Source organism: Pholis gunnellus, assembly GCF_910591455.1.
Source record: "Pholis gunnellus genome assembly, chromosome: 10".
NCBI lineage: Eukaryota > Metazoa > Chordata > Actinopteri > Perciformes > Pholidae > Pholis > Pholis gunnellus.
Genome location: NC_136537.1, coordinates 12,673,014 through 12,691,346, shown reverse-complemented (window position 1 = coordinate 12,691,346; position 18,333 = coordinate 12,673,014). Strand labels below are relative to the sequence as shown.

The window sequence follows — 18,333 nt, the reverse complement described above, 5'->3', positions numbered from 1 at the left end:
CCCTTCGTCTTGATGTGACACAGATGAAAGGCAATACAAAAGATATTTTATTTTATTGTAAAAGGGCAGAGTTGCAACAGGTAAAATAGCAAGTAATGAAAAATATACAATTGAAAAACGACAAAAGTTTAAAAGGAACAAATGAAACGGGAAATGAAACTGAAGGGAGGTTAAACAAGACTAAATAGTTCAGAGGAACATGAATCTCACACCTGCTCATTTCCCGCTTTGTTGTATTTTTTCATTTTACCCTAAAGATACTTTAATGAAGAATGTCTACATTAATAAGGGAACCAGGTTGTTGTCACACCAATTATTGTCCCCAACAGTGTACTACGACACCCTGGGAGTTGTATTACAAGCAACTTTAGACCCCCCCCTCCTCTCACATACACACAAAAGAAAACACTACAGTAAAGTCATAATTGGTGGCAAATCAGACAAGAACATTTTACTGGCTTTGCATCTCATTTCACATCATTTACATGTCAGACATACAATGCCAACAAACATGTCATCCTAACCATGCTGCTGTGGTTTCATAGAGCAGACAATTTCATGTGGTCTCATTCCTGGACACGAGGACTAACACACTAAGGAAGCAAAGTTAGCAGTGATTTTTTTTCTCTCTCTTCTTTTTCTAAGAATTACAGGTCTGTGTCCAGAATAGTGACTGTTGAGACCAAGGGACCAATAAGTTGTCCTCTCTTCATCTTGAATTTATCATTTTCTACAAACTGTAAAATTTGAGACTTCTGTCCATTCCTGCAGAGGTCAGGAACTGAGCGTTCTCTCCGAAGGCCACTCCAGTCACCAATCCTGTATGGTCTACAATTAGAAAGGCAAAAGCAAGGTTAAGAAACGGCTACTTCCTCAGAGCCAACGCCATATGACATGCTGGATGAACATTCAAAATGATTCTTTTTCCCCGACTCACTTGTGAAGTTGAGGACCTCGGACCACTGTTTGCAGATGTAGACACGGATGTCAGACCCTCCAACAGCCAGGTAGGTTCCGCTCTGGTCAAACACGAGGGATTTCACCTGAAACAGACAAAAGAAATGAGATTCAGAGACAGACAAATGGAGTCTAGAGAAAAATACAAGATCAAACTCGGTGTTAAAAATGCAGATGGATGCGATCAAGTTAATGTGCTTTCTAAGCTCGTATTTCCAATTTAATTTTGTTTGCACTTTCTTACCTCATAGTTGTTGTCCAGAGTGATGGTCTTGAAGTTCTTCAGTTTCCTCAGATCCCACAGTTTCAGGGAGCTATCCTGGGCCCCTGGAGCACAGCACCAGACCATTACGTTAGCAAACTGTTGAATATATAGTTCCACATCCCAAAAACAAGATGCCAGGAGTACTTTTACATATTGTAGATCAAGTTAATGTGAGGGGAGGAACTTTTTGGCGTTCCCAAATGTTCCTGCAACTTTATGTAGAACATCAAAGTGTAAAAATGCTCAGTCGTTCTAACCTGTAGCCAGATAGTATCCGTTCTCAGAGAAAGCAATGGAGGTGACGGGGCCAGAGTGGCCGGGGAAGTTGGCCACGTTGGTGCGCTCTTTCAGATCCCAGATCTTGATTTGGGAATCAGCCGTCCCAGTGCCAAAGATGAGACCATCGGGGTGGAACTGGGCACAGGTGAGAGCTGTAGAGGGCAGACAGAAACGTTACCACCTGGAACAGGAGGCCTCCTATTCACACTGCCACGTTTACACTGAGGCACTCACCACAGCCGGCACTTTCATCAGTAACTTTGGTGAGGACTCGACCGGTCTCGATATCAGAAAAGGCCCAGTACTGCAGAACAGTGAGGACAAAGATATCAGTGTGGTTAAATCAGTGAAGATGTCACTTGTATTTCAGTCACTTGAGGTCTGTCGGCACACACACCTGATCCTCAGAGGAGCTGAGCAGGTAGTCTCCAGTAGCATGTAGGGAGAGTCCGGTGACACCACCCTCGTGGGCACGCACCACCTGGACACAGTTTCCTCCGGCGACGGACCACACACGGATGGTGCTGTCTGGAGATGCAGAGAAAACCACCGACTAGAGGGGGAGCAAGGATGTGAGGGATTGGGAAAAAAACCCACCAATGAGTAAGAATAATAAGAACTCAACAGAATGCGTTTGTTGGAGAAAGCTGTGACTGGGTCGATGTTTGAAGCGTTACCTGGGATGGATGGTAGATGACAGAGGTAACCTTCTTGGTGTGACCCTTGAGTGTTGCCACAATCTGTTCTTCGCTCTTGTCAAACACCACAACGTTCTTATCAGCTCCACCTGTAGAACACGAGAGGATTGATGTCAAATTAAAGTCCTGAAGTGACTTAGTGTGTTAACAAATCACAAAATGATCGATGATGACATCGACGTACCGGTGAGAACTTTGTTGGTGTCTGAGGGACACAGATCCAGAGCCAGAATACCAGGGACACTGGCACTATGAAGACCCTGAAGGCATCAAAGAGATATGTTGTTGACACCATGTTCATCAAGTAAATAAAACAGCCCTTTGATTAAAGAGAACAAATTGAATTCATGTTAAAAAAAACAGATAGAAATCCAAACTTACAGCGTGAGAGGCCACTTGGCGGTATTTGCTGAGATCCTCAGATCTAACGAGCTCCTCTGGGACAGTTTTTCCTCTCTGGAGAAACACATCAAAGCAGCGGAAATGAGTGCATATTACATAGTACCACAACGGTTATAAACTTGTGCTAGATTAACTTTACACAACATTGAGATATTAAAAAGGAGAAATGGGCACAGAGAAGCTAAATAAAAGAGCAACACAATACCTTCTTTCTTTCTGTGGTGAGGATAGTAGCTTTGTCTTGAAGCTGCAAACAGAAAACAGGCATATTGAAACATCTTAGACCTTATAGACAAAAAAAGATTTAAGTAGATTAAAAACAAGAACAACTTACCTTTTGGATGATCTCCGGGGTCATCCCCACCTGTTCACTAATCTCCATGGGCTCTCCGCCAGCACCCTGAGACACAGAGGGCAGCAACAGATTGTCAGGAGCAAGTATGACAAAAGATTTTGATAAACATTTATGTTCAGTGTCTTTATCGACTGGAATTAATATCAACCACTCACCACTGCAGCTGGCTGGGAGGCGGGGACTGCCTGAGGGGCAACCAATCCAGCCTGGGGTTTGAGTGTGGCAAGAGCTGTAAATAGAAAACAGACCCCGCTAGAGAAAAATGCTTTCACAATATAATCTACGAGCTCATGTTCTTGCGGGTCAGACTGTGGACAGACTTGGTGATTATTTGAAAGCAGTTCTTTGTGCTTTAAGAGTGGAGCCCTGTCCTACAATAGAGGACACGCAGAGCGTCGACCCACCTTCTCTCGCAGCAGTGACCTCTTTGGTGAGTCGAGCGATGACTCTGCAGGCGGCATCATGTTGGTAAAGCGCGTGGGACAGTTCTTGGCGAGTAGTCTGCAGCTGTTGCCGCAGCGTGAAGCTGTGAAGCATAACCGCATCCTAAAAACAGAAAGGGAAACAGGAGGATGTCTGAAATCAATATTCCTGCGGTCATTGAAATGATTGGTACATTCTGGTTCACTTCAGGTTTACTACCATTAAGAATGTGGGTTAAAAATGGCATGGAATGAAAAAGTCACCTGTTGATTCAAAACAGACGTTCTGGGTAGAGTTTACAGTATTTAGTTGTGGATTTCTCCTCGAGGCTAACGACACTTACCCACTCATCTTGAAGGGACTTGAGAATGGCAGGAATGCTGGTTGCTGATGGAGCCTTTGGTCTAATAGGATGAGACACTAAAACAGAGAAAAGTTGCTCATATTTAGAACAAGTGGTCTCATTTTTACTGTATATTTACTGTCATTTTTTTAGGTTTCAGTAACACTTGCTGTAGAATAGGATAAGTCATACGGTACTCTACAATTGGGGATTAATACTGAAGAAGTAAAACATCTAATATGTGCACAAATATGTGTTAAAACATCACTACAACTAAAACAATAGGCCAATCAAGCAATGGGTCAATTGACAAACGTTGATAATAGACTAAACTTTTGTACTGCAAAAGTATCAAATATTTCCTACGTTTGTTGGACGAAACAAGAATTATATTACGAATCCATGTTAGGCCTTAAAACATTGTGACTCGACACTTTTCATTATTTTCTTACATTCTATAAAAGGTTTTATTGAGAAAAGAATATCTAGATTAACCGATAATCATTAGTTGCTGCATTGTTCATCAATTTCACAATAATGGCTACAAATATTACCAATAATATCACTTACATATAACTTTTTAAAACTCTCAGTTGCCACTTTATCAGGCACACGTTGCTGTGATTAATGCAGTTGAATGAAGGCTGTAACCTTTGGTTTGGTTGACGCTGCTTTAGCGTAGTGTTCATTCATTCATTCTGGGTGCCATTTAGCAATGCAGTTGAATAGCGCTCTGTTACACTGAGCGATTAATAATCTGCATTAGCTTTAGCTAGGTGTAACATTCACTAATAAACTAGCAACGTGGCGTAGATCTCACGCTGCTCGCAGTTACCTTTGATATCTACGAGCTGCTCCTCCGACAGGGGCTGTCCGTTCATCGGGTCGGTCCCATTCTCTGCGATGTACTTCTCGATCAGCCTCCGCTCAAACACCTGGCTGGACACCGGGGAGACGCACGGGTGCTCCGGCACCTCGTTGGAGACTAGATACAATGCAGATACATATTAGAGATCACACGATACCGACAATAAAACAACCACACACCGGACACATCGACTATCATAAGTAGAAGACGGCACTGCATGGCGGTTAGCGTTAGCTACATTAGCATGTAGCATTAGCTTGGTGCCTAGCTAACCTATACTTCCTCCGTCACATCAATGAATCCAACTTTACTTACTTGCACAAACCAAAGACATCTTTCCAACAGAGTCCGTGTGGTCTCTTCTAACAATGGAATTATGCTAGTACTGTGCCTCGATAGTTATTACCGCTAAAGTAATCTTTCCTTATGTTTTGCTCAAATTGGAAATGGCACGCTGTCTTTTCATTGCCGCTACAAACGGACTTCTTCTTCTACGCTTTCTTCCAGCAGTCTCTGCAAAGCCTCACAGCGGCTCCATCGCCCTCTACCGCCGGAGGAACGCTACTGCTCTCATCGATGCACCAAACACGGGTGCTGAAATGAGGAGTGGGTAGACAGAAGATTAATGGACGACAAATCTGACAACAAAATGCAAAATATTCTATGTTTACATCTTTAAATTGTGAGTATGATGTGCTTTCTTCAGTTTCTATTAAACTAAGCGGAATATCGTAGGGTTTGCAATTTTAACATGCCACCTTGGGCTTTGTGAACTGATGGTGTTGACTTCCTGACATTTTCAATTCAATCTTCTGACAATTCATGAAAACCAAACACAGGTTAATGAACAACAATTAAAAAAGATATATTCTACAGTCAAACATACTGTAGATTAGAGCAAAAATCATCTAAAAATGTGTGTTAAAGATATATTTATTGTTTAAGAGATGACATTTTGAACGTCCAAAAATATCACAAGCAGCAGTCCAATCTCTTTTTTTCCATAGAAATATTTGGTGACAACATATTATCCTGTACACAAAATGTATATATTAATAGGCTATTGCAATATTTGGTGGAACATGTTACAATTCACAAAGCTATTACTACAATTACCTCAGGGGTAAATACACTATATCACTGCAAAAATCACTGAACTGCCAAGCAGACATTGAACATGATAATTAATTGTTGTTGCATTTGGAAATGGTTAACATGGTGGATGGAGAATTATACATTAACAAACTTTCTATTACTGTACAGTACTTTAGAATTCCCTTTTGCAAACTTTTTGTATCACAACTCTTATTTCTACATAGCCCTAGACATCACATCACAAACACACTCGTACCAACACTCAGCAAATACAGTGCAGATCATACTGGTCCTGAGGGTCTGGAGGTAGGTAACAGCAGGAGATTTCAGGAGCACCATCATAAGTGTCAAGAAATATGTAAAATGAGACAGGAAGGCTAATGCTCAACTCATGCTTCATAAAAAAATCATATGAAAAAATGGCATGCAATTATCACACTGAACCATTAAAATGAGGCTAAGATGCAAAAGGCACAGGTGGGGTATTTATTTTCCTAATCTAATACTGTAGCTCCTCCATTCCTTATGTTACTTCTTCGTTCAGCTCCAATTCTCTGTTTTATAAGAAGTTCAGTTTCTCAGAAGTGTAAACACTGCAGGATTCAGAGCTGTCCCTGTCTAGTGGCAGGGTGGAAAAGTAACCTTGTGTCGTGCTCCTCCTGTCTTTATCTCCATCTTTTTTGATCTGGAATGTAACGCAGTCCTCAGAGGAGTGGAGGCAGTCTGAAGCCCCAGGCACCGAAAAGGAAATCCTCCTCTCTTCCTCATTGTTGGGGGATGTGTCCCGCTAGGAAGGGGTGAAAACACACGTTTGAAAAACATTTTAGTCTGTGATATACAAAAACTCACAGCTGGAGTGTGGTATTACCTCAGTGGTTGAATTATGACGAGGGGAGCTCGTTGCTGCCAATCTGTGTGCTTCCTGATTCTCAGCTATCGGAGTTCCTACCACAACAGGAGCGTAACCCTAGAAATACAAGCGGCAGGACACACAAGCACTTATGGTACATGTACACACACACACACACAATGCTATTGAACACTTTTAAGCAAAGGCACAAAACCTGTCAACTGATTTAATTCAGTCTACGAGCCTTACAGTATGAGTGGGACTGGCTCTCGGGGTACATTTTCTTGGTGTTCCAGGTGGTTGAGAGTGACTGTAGAAGCCTGAGGGTTGAGGGCTGGGCTGGCTGTAATCCTGCAGAGACAAACACACACAGACATGTAAAAGCCACCTAATTTGATGACACCGTGCAAGGAATAGCTCACAACTGACTTGATATCATGAAACTAACTTACATGCTTCGCTTTGTGTGATACCTAAACCTTTCAATCATATCACATCACATGTTCTACAGATGGGTAACAAATTAAGAAAACAGGAAGATAAAGTGACTTAGTAAGGAGATGGGCCACCAGGAGACATAAGAACAGCTTCAATGCTCCTCGTCATAGATTGTTGAAGTATGTGGGTCTCTAATGGACGAGACGAGTTGATCCACATTATGCACATTTATGAAGGATTTTCAATGGATGGGCCTTCAAGCCTTCCTCATACAACATATGGATCATAGACTTTACAGTCTACGATATGGATTCAAAAAGTATGGACGCTTAAAGAGATGGATTAATTCACATATGCAGTAAAGCTCCAAAAGCCTAGATGCATAAAGCAGTGGAGTCCTGTGATGGCTGTGTTAATGCCATATGGTTATTTAATCTGTTCCATATAAACTCCCCACATGGTTCACATTATCTAATAACTAACACTACGTATTCTCCCTCAACCTACATGCATACAAACCCTTTTATCGTTTGAATTCCATCTTAACTGGTATATTTATTTGATATTTTTTAAATGTATCTATAATCAAAAAAATATGAAAACTGCTGCAAATCACAAGAAGACCAATTGACATTGTAAAAATGTGGAACTGTATTGAAGAACTAAATACTGAGATCTAAATTAAATATTCATTGGACTTTTTTAAAAGCTAGATGGCAATCTTTCATATAATTACAAAACCTATTATATGATAAAATGAGAGAGAGCAGATGTATTTTGAGAACATGACAGGAAGCTAAAAGTATTGCCCTCATATTAATTCTCCTGCCTGCACAGCTGTTTCAAACAGCACTAACCAGGTTCTCCTGATTTCCTCACCTGGATGTTAACCCTCGGAGGGTTGGCTGGTGGCGTGCGGTTTGTTCTGAGGCAAGGGATGATGTGCGACAGGCTGCAGTTTGGGTATCGCCTCATGAACAGGATGAAACCAACCACTGACACCAACATGCCAGAAGGGACAGTAATGGACTTGAGAAGTGCTCGCCATCTGACTCCCTTTTCTGGAGAGAGCAGAGACACAGAGATGGGACGGATATCGTGAGGAAACAAGAAATTCAGAATAAAAATAAGAAACACATTGAAAGACATGCTGTCACTCACCGATCACCTGTAACCAGGTGGAGGACACCAGGTTGCCGACCACATCTCTGATTTCATACACCCCCTCATGCCTTGAACTCAGCCTCGCTATGACGACCTCATTGATGGTGCCGTTCCTGCCCAGCGAGATGAGGCCCCTGTAGCGCATGTCGTGGTCCGTTATATGGCCCTCGCGGATCAGCTGCACTGAGCCACGGGGGGGCTTGGGATCAAAAGGGCCCAGGGAGGATTCGTCAGGGTATCGGGTGGGGGTAAAAATGAGGTGGGCATGAGGGACAGGAAGAAAGAGGGGCAGGTTTAGAGACTCCTTGGTAAAGCGGGTGACATTGAAGGAGTGCCCTGCACCCGGGATCATGAACACAAAGACAGGGGTGCAGAATGAAGGAAATGCGACGGTATGAGAGGGTGTTAGGTGGAAAGGGAAAGATAAAATACAGATGTTATAGATGACAGGACTCCAAAGTTAAAGAAATTCATTAGTCAGCTTGCTAAAAGTCATCATGTCATCTTCCATCTTTGCTCACCGCGGACAGTGAGAGTGTTGCGGGACAGGACCTTCCCCCCGCTGTCCCTCACAGTGTAGTTGCCTTGGTCCGCTTGCGTCACTCTCTCGGCCACCCAGAACCTCCCTCCCCGCAGCAGCCGGCCCCGGCCCGCATCGCTGGTCACAGGGTCCGTCCGGTTCCACAGAACAACTGGCATGGCCTCAGGTGGGGCACCCCAGGGAGAAAACTCCAGTAGGGAGGCATTTTCATGGAGGTGGTACTCAAATTTATCCCCGTAGTTTTTGCGGTAGGACTTGATGCATTCTGAAGCAGGACGCAGGAGTGAGGGATGAGAGAGAGGCAGAGAATGATCAGCAGGATTGAAAGTAACTGATCTTAAGTACAATTGTGATGTACTATACTTGAGTGTTTGTATGCTACTATACTTTCACTTTCTACATTTCAGAAGTTAACTTTCTTTTCATTAAACTACATTGACACTTGTAGTTACTGATTACTTTTCAGATTTAGATTTTGCGTAAAAAACACAAAATGTGCTTAAAATACAGAATGATTGTTAAAGATTAAAGCAGGTTACAACTATTTTTAACTTGTGACCCCTTACTAAAAAGCAGTATCTATTTGATGCCATTTATTACATTTCAGATGTCTTTGAGTTTGTCAGCAGTTCCACCAAAGAGACATTGCCCCTCTAAACTTCTTGTCATGGTTTTATTGGTGATGTATCGTGAAAAGAACACAGGGCTGGATTTCAGAAAAGGAGGAGACCATTGTACCTGAAACAGTCAAACGAACAGCCTCGTAGGTGAATCCAGAGAACAGCTTGATGGCATAAAGTCCCTCATCACTGTGAGTCACTTCTCTCAGAACTAGCATCTTATCTCTGGTCCACTCAAACCGCGAGTCCTTTACCTGCAGTTGTACAATAAATAGGATTTGGAAACTGGTACAGGCACACATCACAGAAGCAGCAACACACTTCCACTCACAATGGTTTTGTCCAGCAGGATGCGCCGCGGTCCCTCATTGTTTGGTGTAAAAGTCACCGTTCTGGATGTCGAGTACACAGGCAGACGGAATTCCCTCCCAGCACACAACATCTGGGCTTCTTCTCTTTCACCTGCAGTAGAAAAGAAAGTCAGCAACCTCTTCAGAGAATATGCTTTGTAGGTGAAGGTTGTGTGATGCATTTGACTCACTTGGTACAACCCATCCTGTGGGGGGAGCAGAATTAATCTGATTATTATTCATCTTCTCCAGCACAATGATTCGACCTCACATACACTGGAGTATTACTGAGGAAGTTATGGAAACCCCTTTCTATTGGAGTTTAAAGTTAGATTTATAATGGGTTTATAAGTTGTGAAGTAATGAATGACTTAATTGACGTTTAATAAATCATGGAATTGTTTTCAGCCACGTTTTAGAGCTCGTAATAGGACTAAGTCAGTTCTTGTTAAGGTCACCAATGACCTTCTGGCATCTGACAGACATGATCAGGCTGTCCTCGTTTTATTAAAGACACTGTACTCTGATTAGACCGGCTTAATTTATTAGTTTAAAAGAAAGCTTTTACGCATGTTTTTTTTCTAGTTTTACCTTTCCATCATTGCTATTTTATATTCTTCCCAGTTTTAACTTTTCAATCCCCTGTGTTTGATGATCTTGTTGTTTGCCTGTATTATTAGCTTTTTCCTCTTACATGTAAAGCTAACTTTGTTAAGGAAAGTGCTATACAAATAAGGTAGCATCATTATTATTACTTCTAATTACTTCTTTATAGATCAGTTAATAATCATTAATAAGAATATTTTTTTGGTTTTCCAGGCTGTGGTGATTATCCTTCTCCAGTGTGACACTTGATTTGCTTCTGCCTAACAAAACAGCAATGCATTTCCCCAAAACGACCTAAACAAAAGAAGCCACCAGGTGTTAATCGATGGTGTATCAACAATCAATAGGCTGACAAATCTGGAAAGCCACTTCTTTTCCCCAGACTTTCTTTGTGGAAAATAAAGACCATCAAATGGACTGTTTGACCTCTGACTTCCCGAACAAGATCCATTTATTAACCTCAAATAAACATTTACAACTGTGGCTTTGACAGATTATGTTAAGAACCCTTTATTGATGACTTGTATGTATGCATTTGTATTTATAATTGCACATGACAGCTGGCAGCTTCTTAGTAAGTGATACATCTGTGACTCTCTATTGATGACTTCATTAACAGTTGTATTCTAAAACTGTACGTCTTATCAAAACAGGGAAAACAATGCAGTTGATGGTTTATCACATAAAAAAGGATTTACACCAGTCAAAGGGATTCTTACGACAAATTGTATTCTTGGCTTAAGATGACATATAAAGCATTAGTAAATGATCAGTTAACAATTATTTAAGCAATTATTTATACGTACGGAAACTAGAGGGCGTCGTAATTAAAGTGCACCAACAAGATATTCATGAACTTACCCAGAGCAAGAGGAAGGGCAAACAGGACAGTGAGCAGGACACAGGGGGACATCTTCACCTGTAAAGACAGATTGTTTCATCAACAAGCACAGTGGACAGAGATCTTCACTCATCCATCTCCTCTGAAAACGAGCTGCGGGGACATGCCATCATCGGTCAACAACTCAAGGGGGAGCTCAAAGTCATCTGTGGTTGTTTCTGCAGAGCGATAGCTTTAGTGCATCCAAATATAGCTCAAATCGATATTGTAACAGTGATCCATGACGCCCTGTCTGCTGTCTGAATGTCCACTCAGGTGTCCAACGTGTTTCCCAGCCGATGGACAACATTTGCAGCGTTGCAGCGGACCATTAGGCCGCCAGTTATTGATAAATGAACACATGACCACATCGTCCGTGACGCATCTAGTCTGAACTCACCTGGAGGATGTGTGAAGAATAAATCCACCGCTGGTTATTTGAGAATGTTTATGTGAATGGGGATCAGAGGATAAACAACGTCCTCTGCAGAGCGCGCATGGGCATTGGTCCACTTCTTTTTATTTATGGCGATGGTATGCTGTATTCTCTGCAGCTCCTACGCAAGATGCGTCACATGCTTTCGTTACGTTTGCCAGATCCTGGGTATAAGTACGCTGTTAGCGCAAGAAAGTGCCCAGTTACAACGTGGGATCCTCCTGACGGGCTGTGTGATAATATTACACCTAACACGCTCTCAAGAATTTGCAATGCTCACGTTTATTATACTATTACTATACTACTACTTATTATTACTTACTTTTTTTTTTCAGCAGAGAAATTAAGTAAAAATCGGAGGTTATTGTACTTAGTATTTCCATTCAACGCCTACTCCACTTTAATTTAGAGGGAAGTGTTGTACTTTTCACATTTATTATTAAAACAATTATAGAGCATTTCCAAGTAAAAACACATCATAAAATATTATGTGTTTTTATAGATCAAATTACCAAATATAGTTATCTCAATCTCAACCAACTACAACATACAGATTAGTCAAAATGCATTGAATCATTTCAAAACATGTGTAGAATGCTCCACCACCTGATAGTGGGTATGTGCGCAGTTTGCCCATAGCGCAGTTATGACGAAAAAAGAAACAGAGAGTGAAGGAAGCCTCGCCCAGTACTGTTTTTCTTCTAACACACAAACTCGACCGTATCTCAGAGTACTTTGCCGTGAGTAGACACCATATTGCCTGTAAGTTGTTCAAATGTTGTGCTCGTTGTTCAGTTGTGTGCGCTCTTAGTTTAGAGAAGTTACCGTAGTAAACGGTAACATGTGCTGTTAACGACTCCTCTCTCTGCAGGACATGTTGTTGTTGTACGTGACTGTTGCCTGGGTCTTGTTTGGTGGTGAGTATAATTCATACAACCTCACAGAAAAATGATATACTCCCGATGCAGTTTTAATCTATTTGACATGCATCTCTTGACATGCATTGTTTTAATTTTTCATTAGCGAAGTCTCGGTATCTTATATGTGAGGGCTGGGTAGGGGAGACTAGGGGCGGTTGTAACAGCACCACTTTCACCAATAAGGGATGAGCGAGAGACATGATTAGTTTCATGTTTGACATCTTCCTTCTTGTCCTTGCATATTATGAAATTACACAACTTGTATTTCACAGTCAAAACAGCGATTTTCATGTATGAAAGTAATTTATTGAACCAAGTGTGTATTTTAATTGGTAATGATACTGTGGAATTAAGTAAGCTCAAACTGTTAAATTAATTATGTAACTTGTATTAAATTAGAAAGTAGTCGCTTAGGTAACATGTGAAGTATTTAATTCAAGCTTATTTCAAACCACCATGACGCTACAACCAGCTAAACAATGGCTGACAGGTGTCCTCCTCGTGATACTTGTTAAAAAGTACTACCACTCACCAGTAGAGACACATATACTGTAGGTAGGCTATACATTTCTATTGACGTACAGAGAAGAAATTTCCTCTAAAGTTGTAAATGTTTCAGCAACAGTTCATCATTGTGGAATACAGACATTCTTTGCAACCCACTTGACAAATTTGCAATGTGGTCTCAATTTTAAATTATTCACTCTTGTTGTTACAACTTAGCCCAGTAGTGGGGCAGGTTGGGAGTACTGGAACTTCCTGTATGTGACATAATTATATTAATTCTGTGTTATAGTTGGAGAAGATGGAAACATTATTTGTAGTTAGACAAATAGGGGTGCTTTGTGTCAAAATGTGAGAGCTATAATACAAAAATGTACTGTATAGGGAGTTATAGGTGCTGAGACAAAAAGTTACAACCATCCCCGATCACCCCTGCAATTTGTATAAAAGTGCTAAGTTTTGTGAACTATGTCAGTTGAAAGCAACTTCAGTGTGAAATATGTTCCCAGTATGTTCTGGGAATATATGTGGAATAAAAGGCGTATATCTGGGCTGTTGAATTCATGTTTGCAATGAGATCAAATCACAGAAAACAACAGTAACATAGTCAAACTCAAATTGTACTTGGTGCTAATGTCTTTTATTTGTATTTGTGGATTTCTTTAGCTATTAATAAGGAAATGAACATAGTGTTTAGTCCCGAGCCAACCTACATAACAAACATAGATTTTCCCTGATTGCGCTGCATCTTGTTATTTAAAGAGCAACAAAGGTTAAAGGAATTAATTAAATTAAATTGCATGAATTCAGTAAAACTTAATAAAACACACACATCTAGATTCTGAGCCTCCTTTGCGTTTTATTAGCTTTAAGTTTTTATTTAAATTGTATTAATTTATATAGACCCTATACATCTCAATACATTTGACTTTTAAATGTATTTACTTATTTAGTTAGCACTGGAACAAATGGAACATGCAAGAATGTTGGTACACATCTGTCGCTATCATTACATTTAAGCATATACAAAATAATTCACAAACCTTTCTGTGGTTTCAAATGTAGTGAAGTTGTTTAAAGTATGTTATCCACATGTTCTCAGATTTTTTGTATTTGACTTATCTTAATATTCCCTCCATCTATTTCTTCTTCTGATTGAAGGTTCATCCTCTGATGTTACGCCTGAAGAAAAGTGCTATGGCTCAAGTTTGACTTTACCATTTTCCTATACACCACCTGTTTTCAATGGACAGTTGTACTTCACTCCGAGTAAAGGGGGATCCAGGACGCTACTGATGGATAAGGGGGAGGTGAGCAACTTTTGCCGCTTTAATTAACACCATCACCAGTATAGTTATGACATCCAAGATCTGTAACATGACGAAAGTCAGAGCAAACCAGGTTTTGAATGAACAGAATCTACTCTCTGTCCTGAGTACATGTATTTGTGTTGTCCACCGATTCAGGCAAAGCACCCACGCCTAAAAGTTCGGTTTGGCTCACTTAAATTCACAGATTTGACAGAAAGGGATGAAGGAACTTTTTCCATCTCATCTAACAATGATCGACGAAACAATGTCATCGATTTGACAATCAAGGGTGAGAATGTTACACTATGTTGTATATTTAAAGGCTCTATTCCATCAGAAAACCTTTGTGGAAACAGTTATTTATATTAGGTGTTTGCGATAAGTCTACCCTGTTTGTTTCTGTGTATGCCTTTTCAGATTGTGCCGACAAGGTATTGTATTTTTACGGGGAAAGATACTCGACTACGGTTCCTAGAGAGGCTGAATTCCTGGAGTTCATTCCCCTTCACAGTGTGGACCAGTCAAAGATCTTGTGGAATCGCACCGACCCTCAGACCAATAACGGAGGCAGAGAGCGGTTTAAACGTAATGTCTGGGAGATAAGGAATCTCAATCAGGCAGACATGGGCCACTACAACATCAGAGCAAAAGACAACACTTTGCTGTCTAGGATACTGCTGGAAGTCAGAGGTGATGTTGGGAAATTGAATCTGCATGTGAGCTCTTAGATTGCTGCGTATCTATTAAAATGTTCTTACACGATACACGCTTTATCACCCACAGAGTTCAAAAGAGACTATACTACAAAGGTGAACGAGCGGCTCCTCATCCTAAATCGTCCGAACATTCCCCCGTGGACTGTGGCTTTTACACCTGAGGGGGAAAAGGAAAACCAAACATTGATGCATGAAGGCAAACTGCTCAGAAATTATAACTTAGGAACTTTTACCGGGCGGATGGTGGCCGTGCATAATGGCATAGAGATTGACCCTGTGGAAAGCACAGACAATGGCACCTTTGAGTTTCGAGACCAACAAGGCTACCTGGTCCAGACTGTGCACGTGTTGGTAAACCCGGGTGAGCAACAGCACATTATTTTGTAAAAGAAAAACGTATGAACAGTTACTGATGATTCACATGAACATAACCCCCTCCCCGTTCTTCTGCTCTTACAGAACAATTCGCGACAATTGTTTATGTTGGTATTGCTGTCGGGATTATCGTTGCTGTGATTGTCTGCTGTTGCTGTGTGAGGAAGTGCTGTTGTAAAAAGAGCTCTTCCAAGAGGGCCGATTCTGCTCCTCAGACTGCAGCCGCACCTGCTGTGTATTACCATGTAAGTACTTCCTCAAATTAGACCAACTGTTTGTAATATGTATTGCCATTTGTACTTCAATATCTTGCCTTCCAATTGCAGAATACGAATCCACCTGCGGGCCCAAGTTACTCTGCTGCACCTGCTCTAGATCACTCTTCTCATTACTCAGGGAATGCCCGAGTTTCTAGTGAACGTACAACTATCTCGCTTGAGCCATCGGTAAGTGTTAGACAAAGGTTTTCAGACTACGAGGCGTTTGGAACACTGCCCGTTAAGAAATCCATTCTTGTTGTGCTTCTAATGTAAATGACGGGGGACAAAATGAAGTCTGAGTTAATCAAATCAAGTTTGTATCTTTCAAAGTTGATGCCTTTTAAGTCCAAAATTCCCTTCTCATATTTCCCTGTACAGTGAATTCTTGCTGAGCTGTGAGGGACAGTGATGCAAGAAGGATATTTAGTACAAAAAAGATTGTAAGCTTGGAAGATTTTGTCCCCTATCGCTTAAATTGGTTTCACATTAAGATGGGACCTTTTGATGGCCAGTCTGACCAGGATGAATGATTACAGCAAGTAAAACGTGTTTTCACAGTTCTTATGGGCACCAGACTATTATTTTTTATTGTGAACCTATCTTTTAATACACACATTTATGGGTTCAGTGGGACTTGTACTTTCTGAGGATATCATCAATTTCAAATCATTATGATCATTGTGAAAGAGGTCTATGAATCCAATAGGAAATCATAGTAAAAAGACACTTCTAACAACTTCAGAACTTGCTTTAAAATGATCACTTTTTGTAGTTGTGAAAGTTTTTTATTAAATATTACAATACGTAAAAAACATAATGGCACACAAACCAGTTGCTACACTAAATCTGAGCACACAAAATAACTTTTTAAAATGTTTTCTTCAAATGCAAAGTAATCCATTGATAGTTGTTTGTACATCCATGGGGACATTGCAAACAGAAACAGCCAATAACTAATTCTGCATACTTAAGATGGTGCCAATTTGCCAAAATATATACACATATAGACTAAAAATACACAACTCAAGATGTAACCCACAACATAACACATTGAATCCATGCTAACATTATTCTTCCTTTTTACATATTGCAGGAATGATGAGATTCCTGCAATATGTTCTCATTTTTCTGACTTGCATTTGTTTTACCTTATAGAGGTACAACCCAGTAAATATAGATGTGAACCCTCCTCACCCTGAGGTACACACAAACATACAAAATCCACTCTAAATGCATGAAATGTAGGTTATTATCTTAATATATAAGAGACTCCTCATTCTTAGATTGATTTTTGACTCTTCCCACTTATTGACACTGTTTCATTAACACACACATTTTCCTTATTCTTTTTTTCCCTTCCCTCTCCAGGTTGCTCCTCTAGGAGGGCAGGGAGTCGATCCAGCTCCTTTACTCGGCTCTGATTGTCTCTCCTCGGACCCTGGGCCAAGGTTTGAGCTGAAAGGAGTGCATTCTGCTCCCCCCCTCAGTTCAGGCTCAACTTTCTGTGATGTGTATACCTCAGATAAACTCAACTTTCTGTAAGGAGCACACCAAAAACTCAAGTGATGCATTGTTGTATCAAGCATTGTACTTTGGGACTAGCGGGAACTCAGCCATTTCAGTCTTTGATAGGACTGTGTGATAAAACGCACATGAAAAATGAAGTTCTTGTAAACCTGCAAAGTCGTGGTGATAGGTACACAGGATAAGGACCATGTAGTTATACAAAGACATAAATCAATTTAAGAATAACACTAACTCACTGTAGCTCCATACTGCAATTATTGTAGAGTGAACAGCTATAATCAGGATATCTGTGTGAAATGTAATATTAATGTGTGTTTGAAACTCAGGTTATAAAAGGAATTCATAAGTTGCACTTCCACCTGCTGCAAAGCATATCAAAGGTAAGAGAAATGTTACAATGATGACCTAAAGTGAGTCTGTGAATGAGATTTTACAGAGTGAGGACATCAAACTGACTGCACTCATGGAGATCAGAACACCACTCAGCAATTAGAGCCATTATTACCATCTGTACTTATGTGTTTTATATTGTTGTTTTAAAACCTTACGTGCCAATTCAGCTATATTTATCAACGTGTCTGTGTGGCCTTTATCATAACATTTTGACAAATTGTTTGTGATATTTTTATTTGTGTTGTGCTTTGTAAAGAAATAAGTCCTATACCAGAAACCTTTACACTGTGTTTTTTGGTGAATATTTGTAAATGTTACGTTAACTGGAGCTTTTCCCCATAACTCTTCTTGTGGCTTTCAGAAACTGCCTTAAACATTAGCCATGCAATCAATGTAAAATATGAATATTTTATATAAATATTTGTCTGCATTATATGTAAAGATATCTAACTATACTTTGACTTTTGTGTTTTTTAAATGAAGTTTTATCCCATTTTTTTAAAAAGTATGAACGCCACAATATAATCCAAAAATAATCTCTCCCTTTTAAGTTTTTGAAGTATGCCGTAAAATTGACTTCATTACATTATAGTTGGATACACGTTTTCAAATGTAACTTATTTATGGTTGAGAATTTAATATTCTATGTAATTGCCTAACTTCATGTTGCTGTTTAAAGGATAAAGACCAAATAACCAAACTACAGGTGTGAAGGGACCTTAGGTCTCAAGCACAGTCCGAGATAACCAGAGCTAGAG

The 18,333-nt window shown here is 40.4% G+C and overlaps 3 protein-coding genes across 3 annotated transcripts; 1 reads left to right on the top strand and 2 right to left on the bottom strand.

The window, feature by feature from the left end:
* Positions 1 to 36: 36 nt before the first annotated feature.
* Positions 37 to 5,056, bottom strand: prpf19 (pre-mRNA processing factor 19). The gene is made up of 16 exons (XM_079167119.1): positions 4,906 to 5,056; positions 4,558 to 4,707; positions 3,723 to 3,799; positions 3,361 to 3,502; positions 3,112 to 3,185; positions 2,936 to 3,001; positions 2,807 to 2,848; positions 2,581 to 2,655; positions 2,384 to 2,459; positions 2,179 to 2,288; positions 1,899 to 2,054; positions 1,736 to 1,805; positions 1,480 to 1,653; positions 1,202 to 1,284; positions 938 to 1,043; positions 37 to 828 (listed from the first exon to the last, which is right to left on the bottom strand). The coding sequence occupies exons 1-16, from the start codon at positions 4,922 to 4,924 to the stop codon at positions 731 to 733; spliced, it is 1,518 nt and encodes a 505-aa protein (XP_079023245.1). The 5' UTR covers positions 4,925 to 5,056; the 3' UTR covers positions 37 to 730.
* A 462-nt stretch (positions 5,057 to 5,518) lies between these two features.
* On the bottom strand, positions 5,519 to 11,167 carry LOC306702586 (uncharacterized protein; the record flags this gene model as incomplete). The annotated part of the gene is made up of 9 exons (XM_079168226.1): positions 5,519 to 6,472; positions 6,554 to 6,652; positions 6,785 to 6,886; positions 7,853 to 8,034; positions 8,135 to 8,473; positions 8,659 to 8,943; positions 9,417 to 9,552; positions 9,630 to 9,760; positions 11,116 to 11,167. 9 exons carry the CDS (start codon positions 11,165 to 11,167, stop codon positions 6,245 to 6,247), a joined length of 1,554 nt encoding a protein of 517 aa, XP_079024352.1. The 3' UTR covers positions 5,519 to 6,244.
* Positions 11,168 to 12,247: 1,080 nt separating this feature from the next.
* LOC306701933 (uncharacterized protein) lies at positions 12,248 to 17,858 on the top strand. Its single transcript, XM_079167384.1, has 11 exons — positions 12,248 to 12,310; positions 12,442 to 12,487; positions 14,156 to 14,304; positions 14,461 to 14,593; positions 14,722 to 14,994; positions 15,088 to 15,381; positions 15,480 to 15,640; positions 15,722 to 15,841; positions 16,811 to 16,855; positions 17,024 to 17,193; positions 17,509 to 17,858. Exons 2-11 carry the CDS (start codon positions 12,445 to 12,447, stop codon positions 17,513 to 17,515), a joined length of 1,395 nt encoding a protein of 464 aa, XP_079023510.1. The 5' UTR covers positions 12,248 to 12,310; positions 12,442 to 12,444; the 3' UTR covers positions 17,516 to 17,858.
* Positions 17,859 to 18,333: the final 475 nt, after the last annotated feature.

Bases quoted from the DNA above. Each gene is read 5' to 3' on its own strand.
- LOC306701933 (XM_079167384.1), top strand. From the start codon at position 12,445: ATGTTGTTGTTGTACGTGACTGTTGCCTGGGTCTTGTTTGGTG. The intron at 14,995-15,087 runs GTGATGTTGGGA...TATCACCCACAG, and splicing joins GATACTGCTGGAAGTCAGAG to AGTTCAAAAGAGACTATACT. The intron at 15,641-15,721 runs GTAAGTACTTCC...TTCCAATTGCAG, and splicing joins CACCTGCTGTGTATTACCAT to AATACGAATCCACCTGCGGG.
- prpf19 (XM_079167119.1), bottom strand. The intron at 3,503-3,722 runs GTAAGTGTCGTT...TTCTGTTTTTAG, and splicing joins AGTCCCTTCAAGATGAGTGG to GATGCGGTTATGCTTCACAG. The intron at 1,806-1,898 runs GTGTGTGTGCCG...ACTGTTCTGCAG, and splicing joins TCAGCTCCTCTGAGGATCAG to TACTGGGCCTTTTCTGATAT.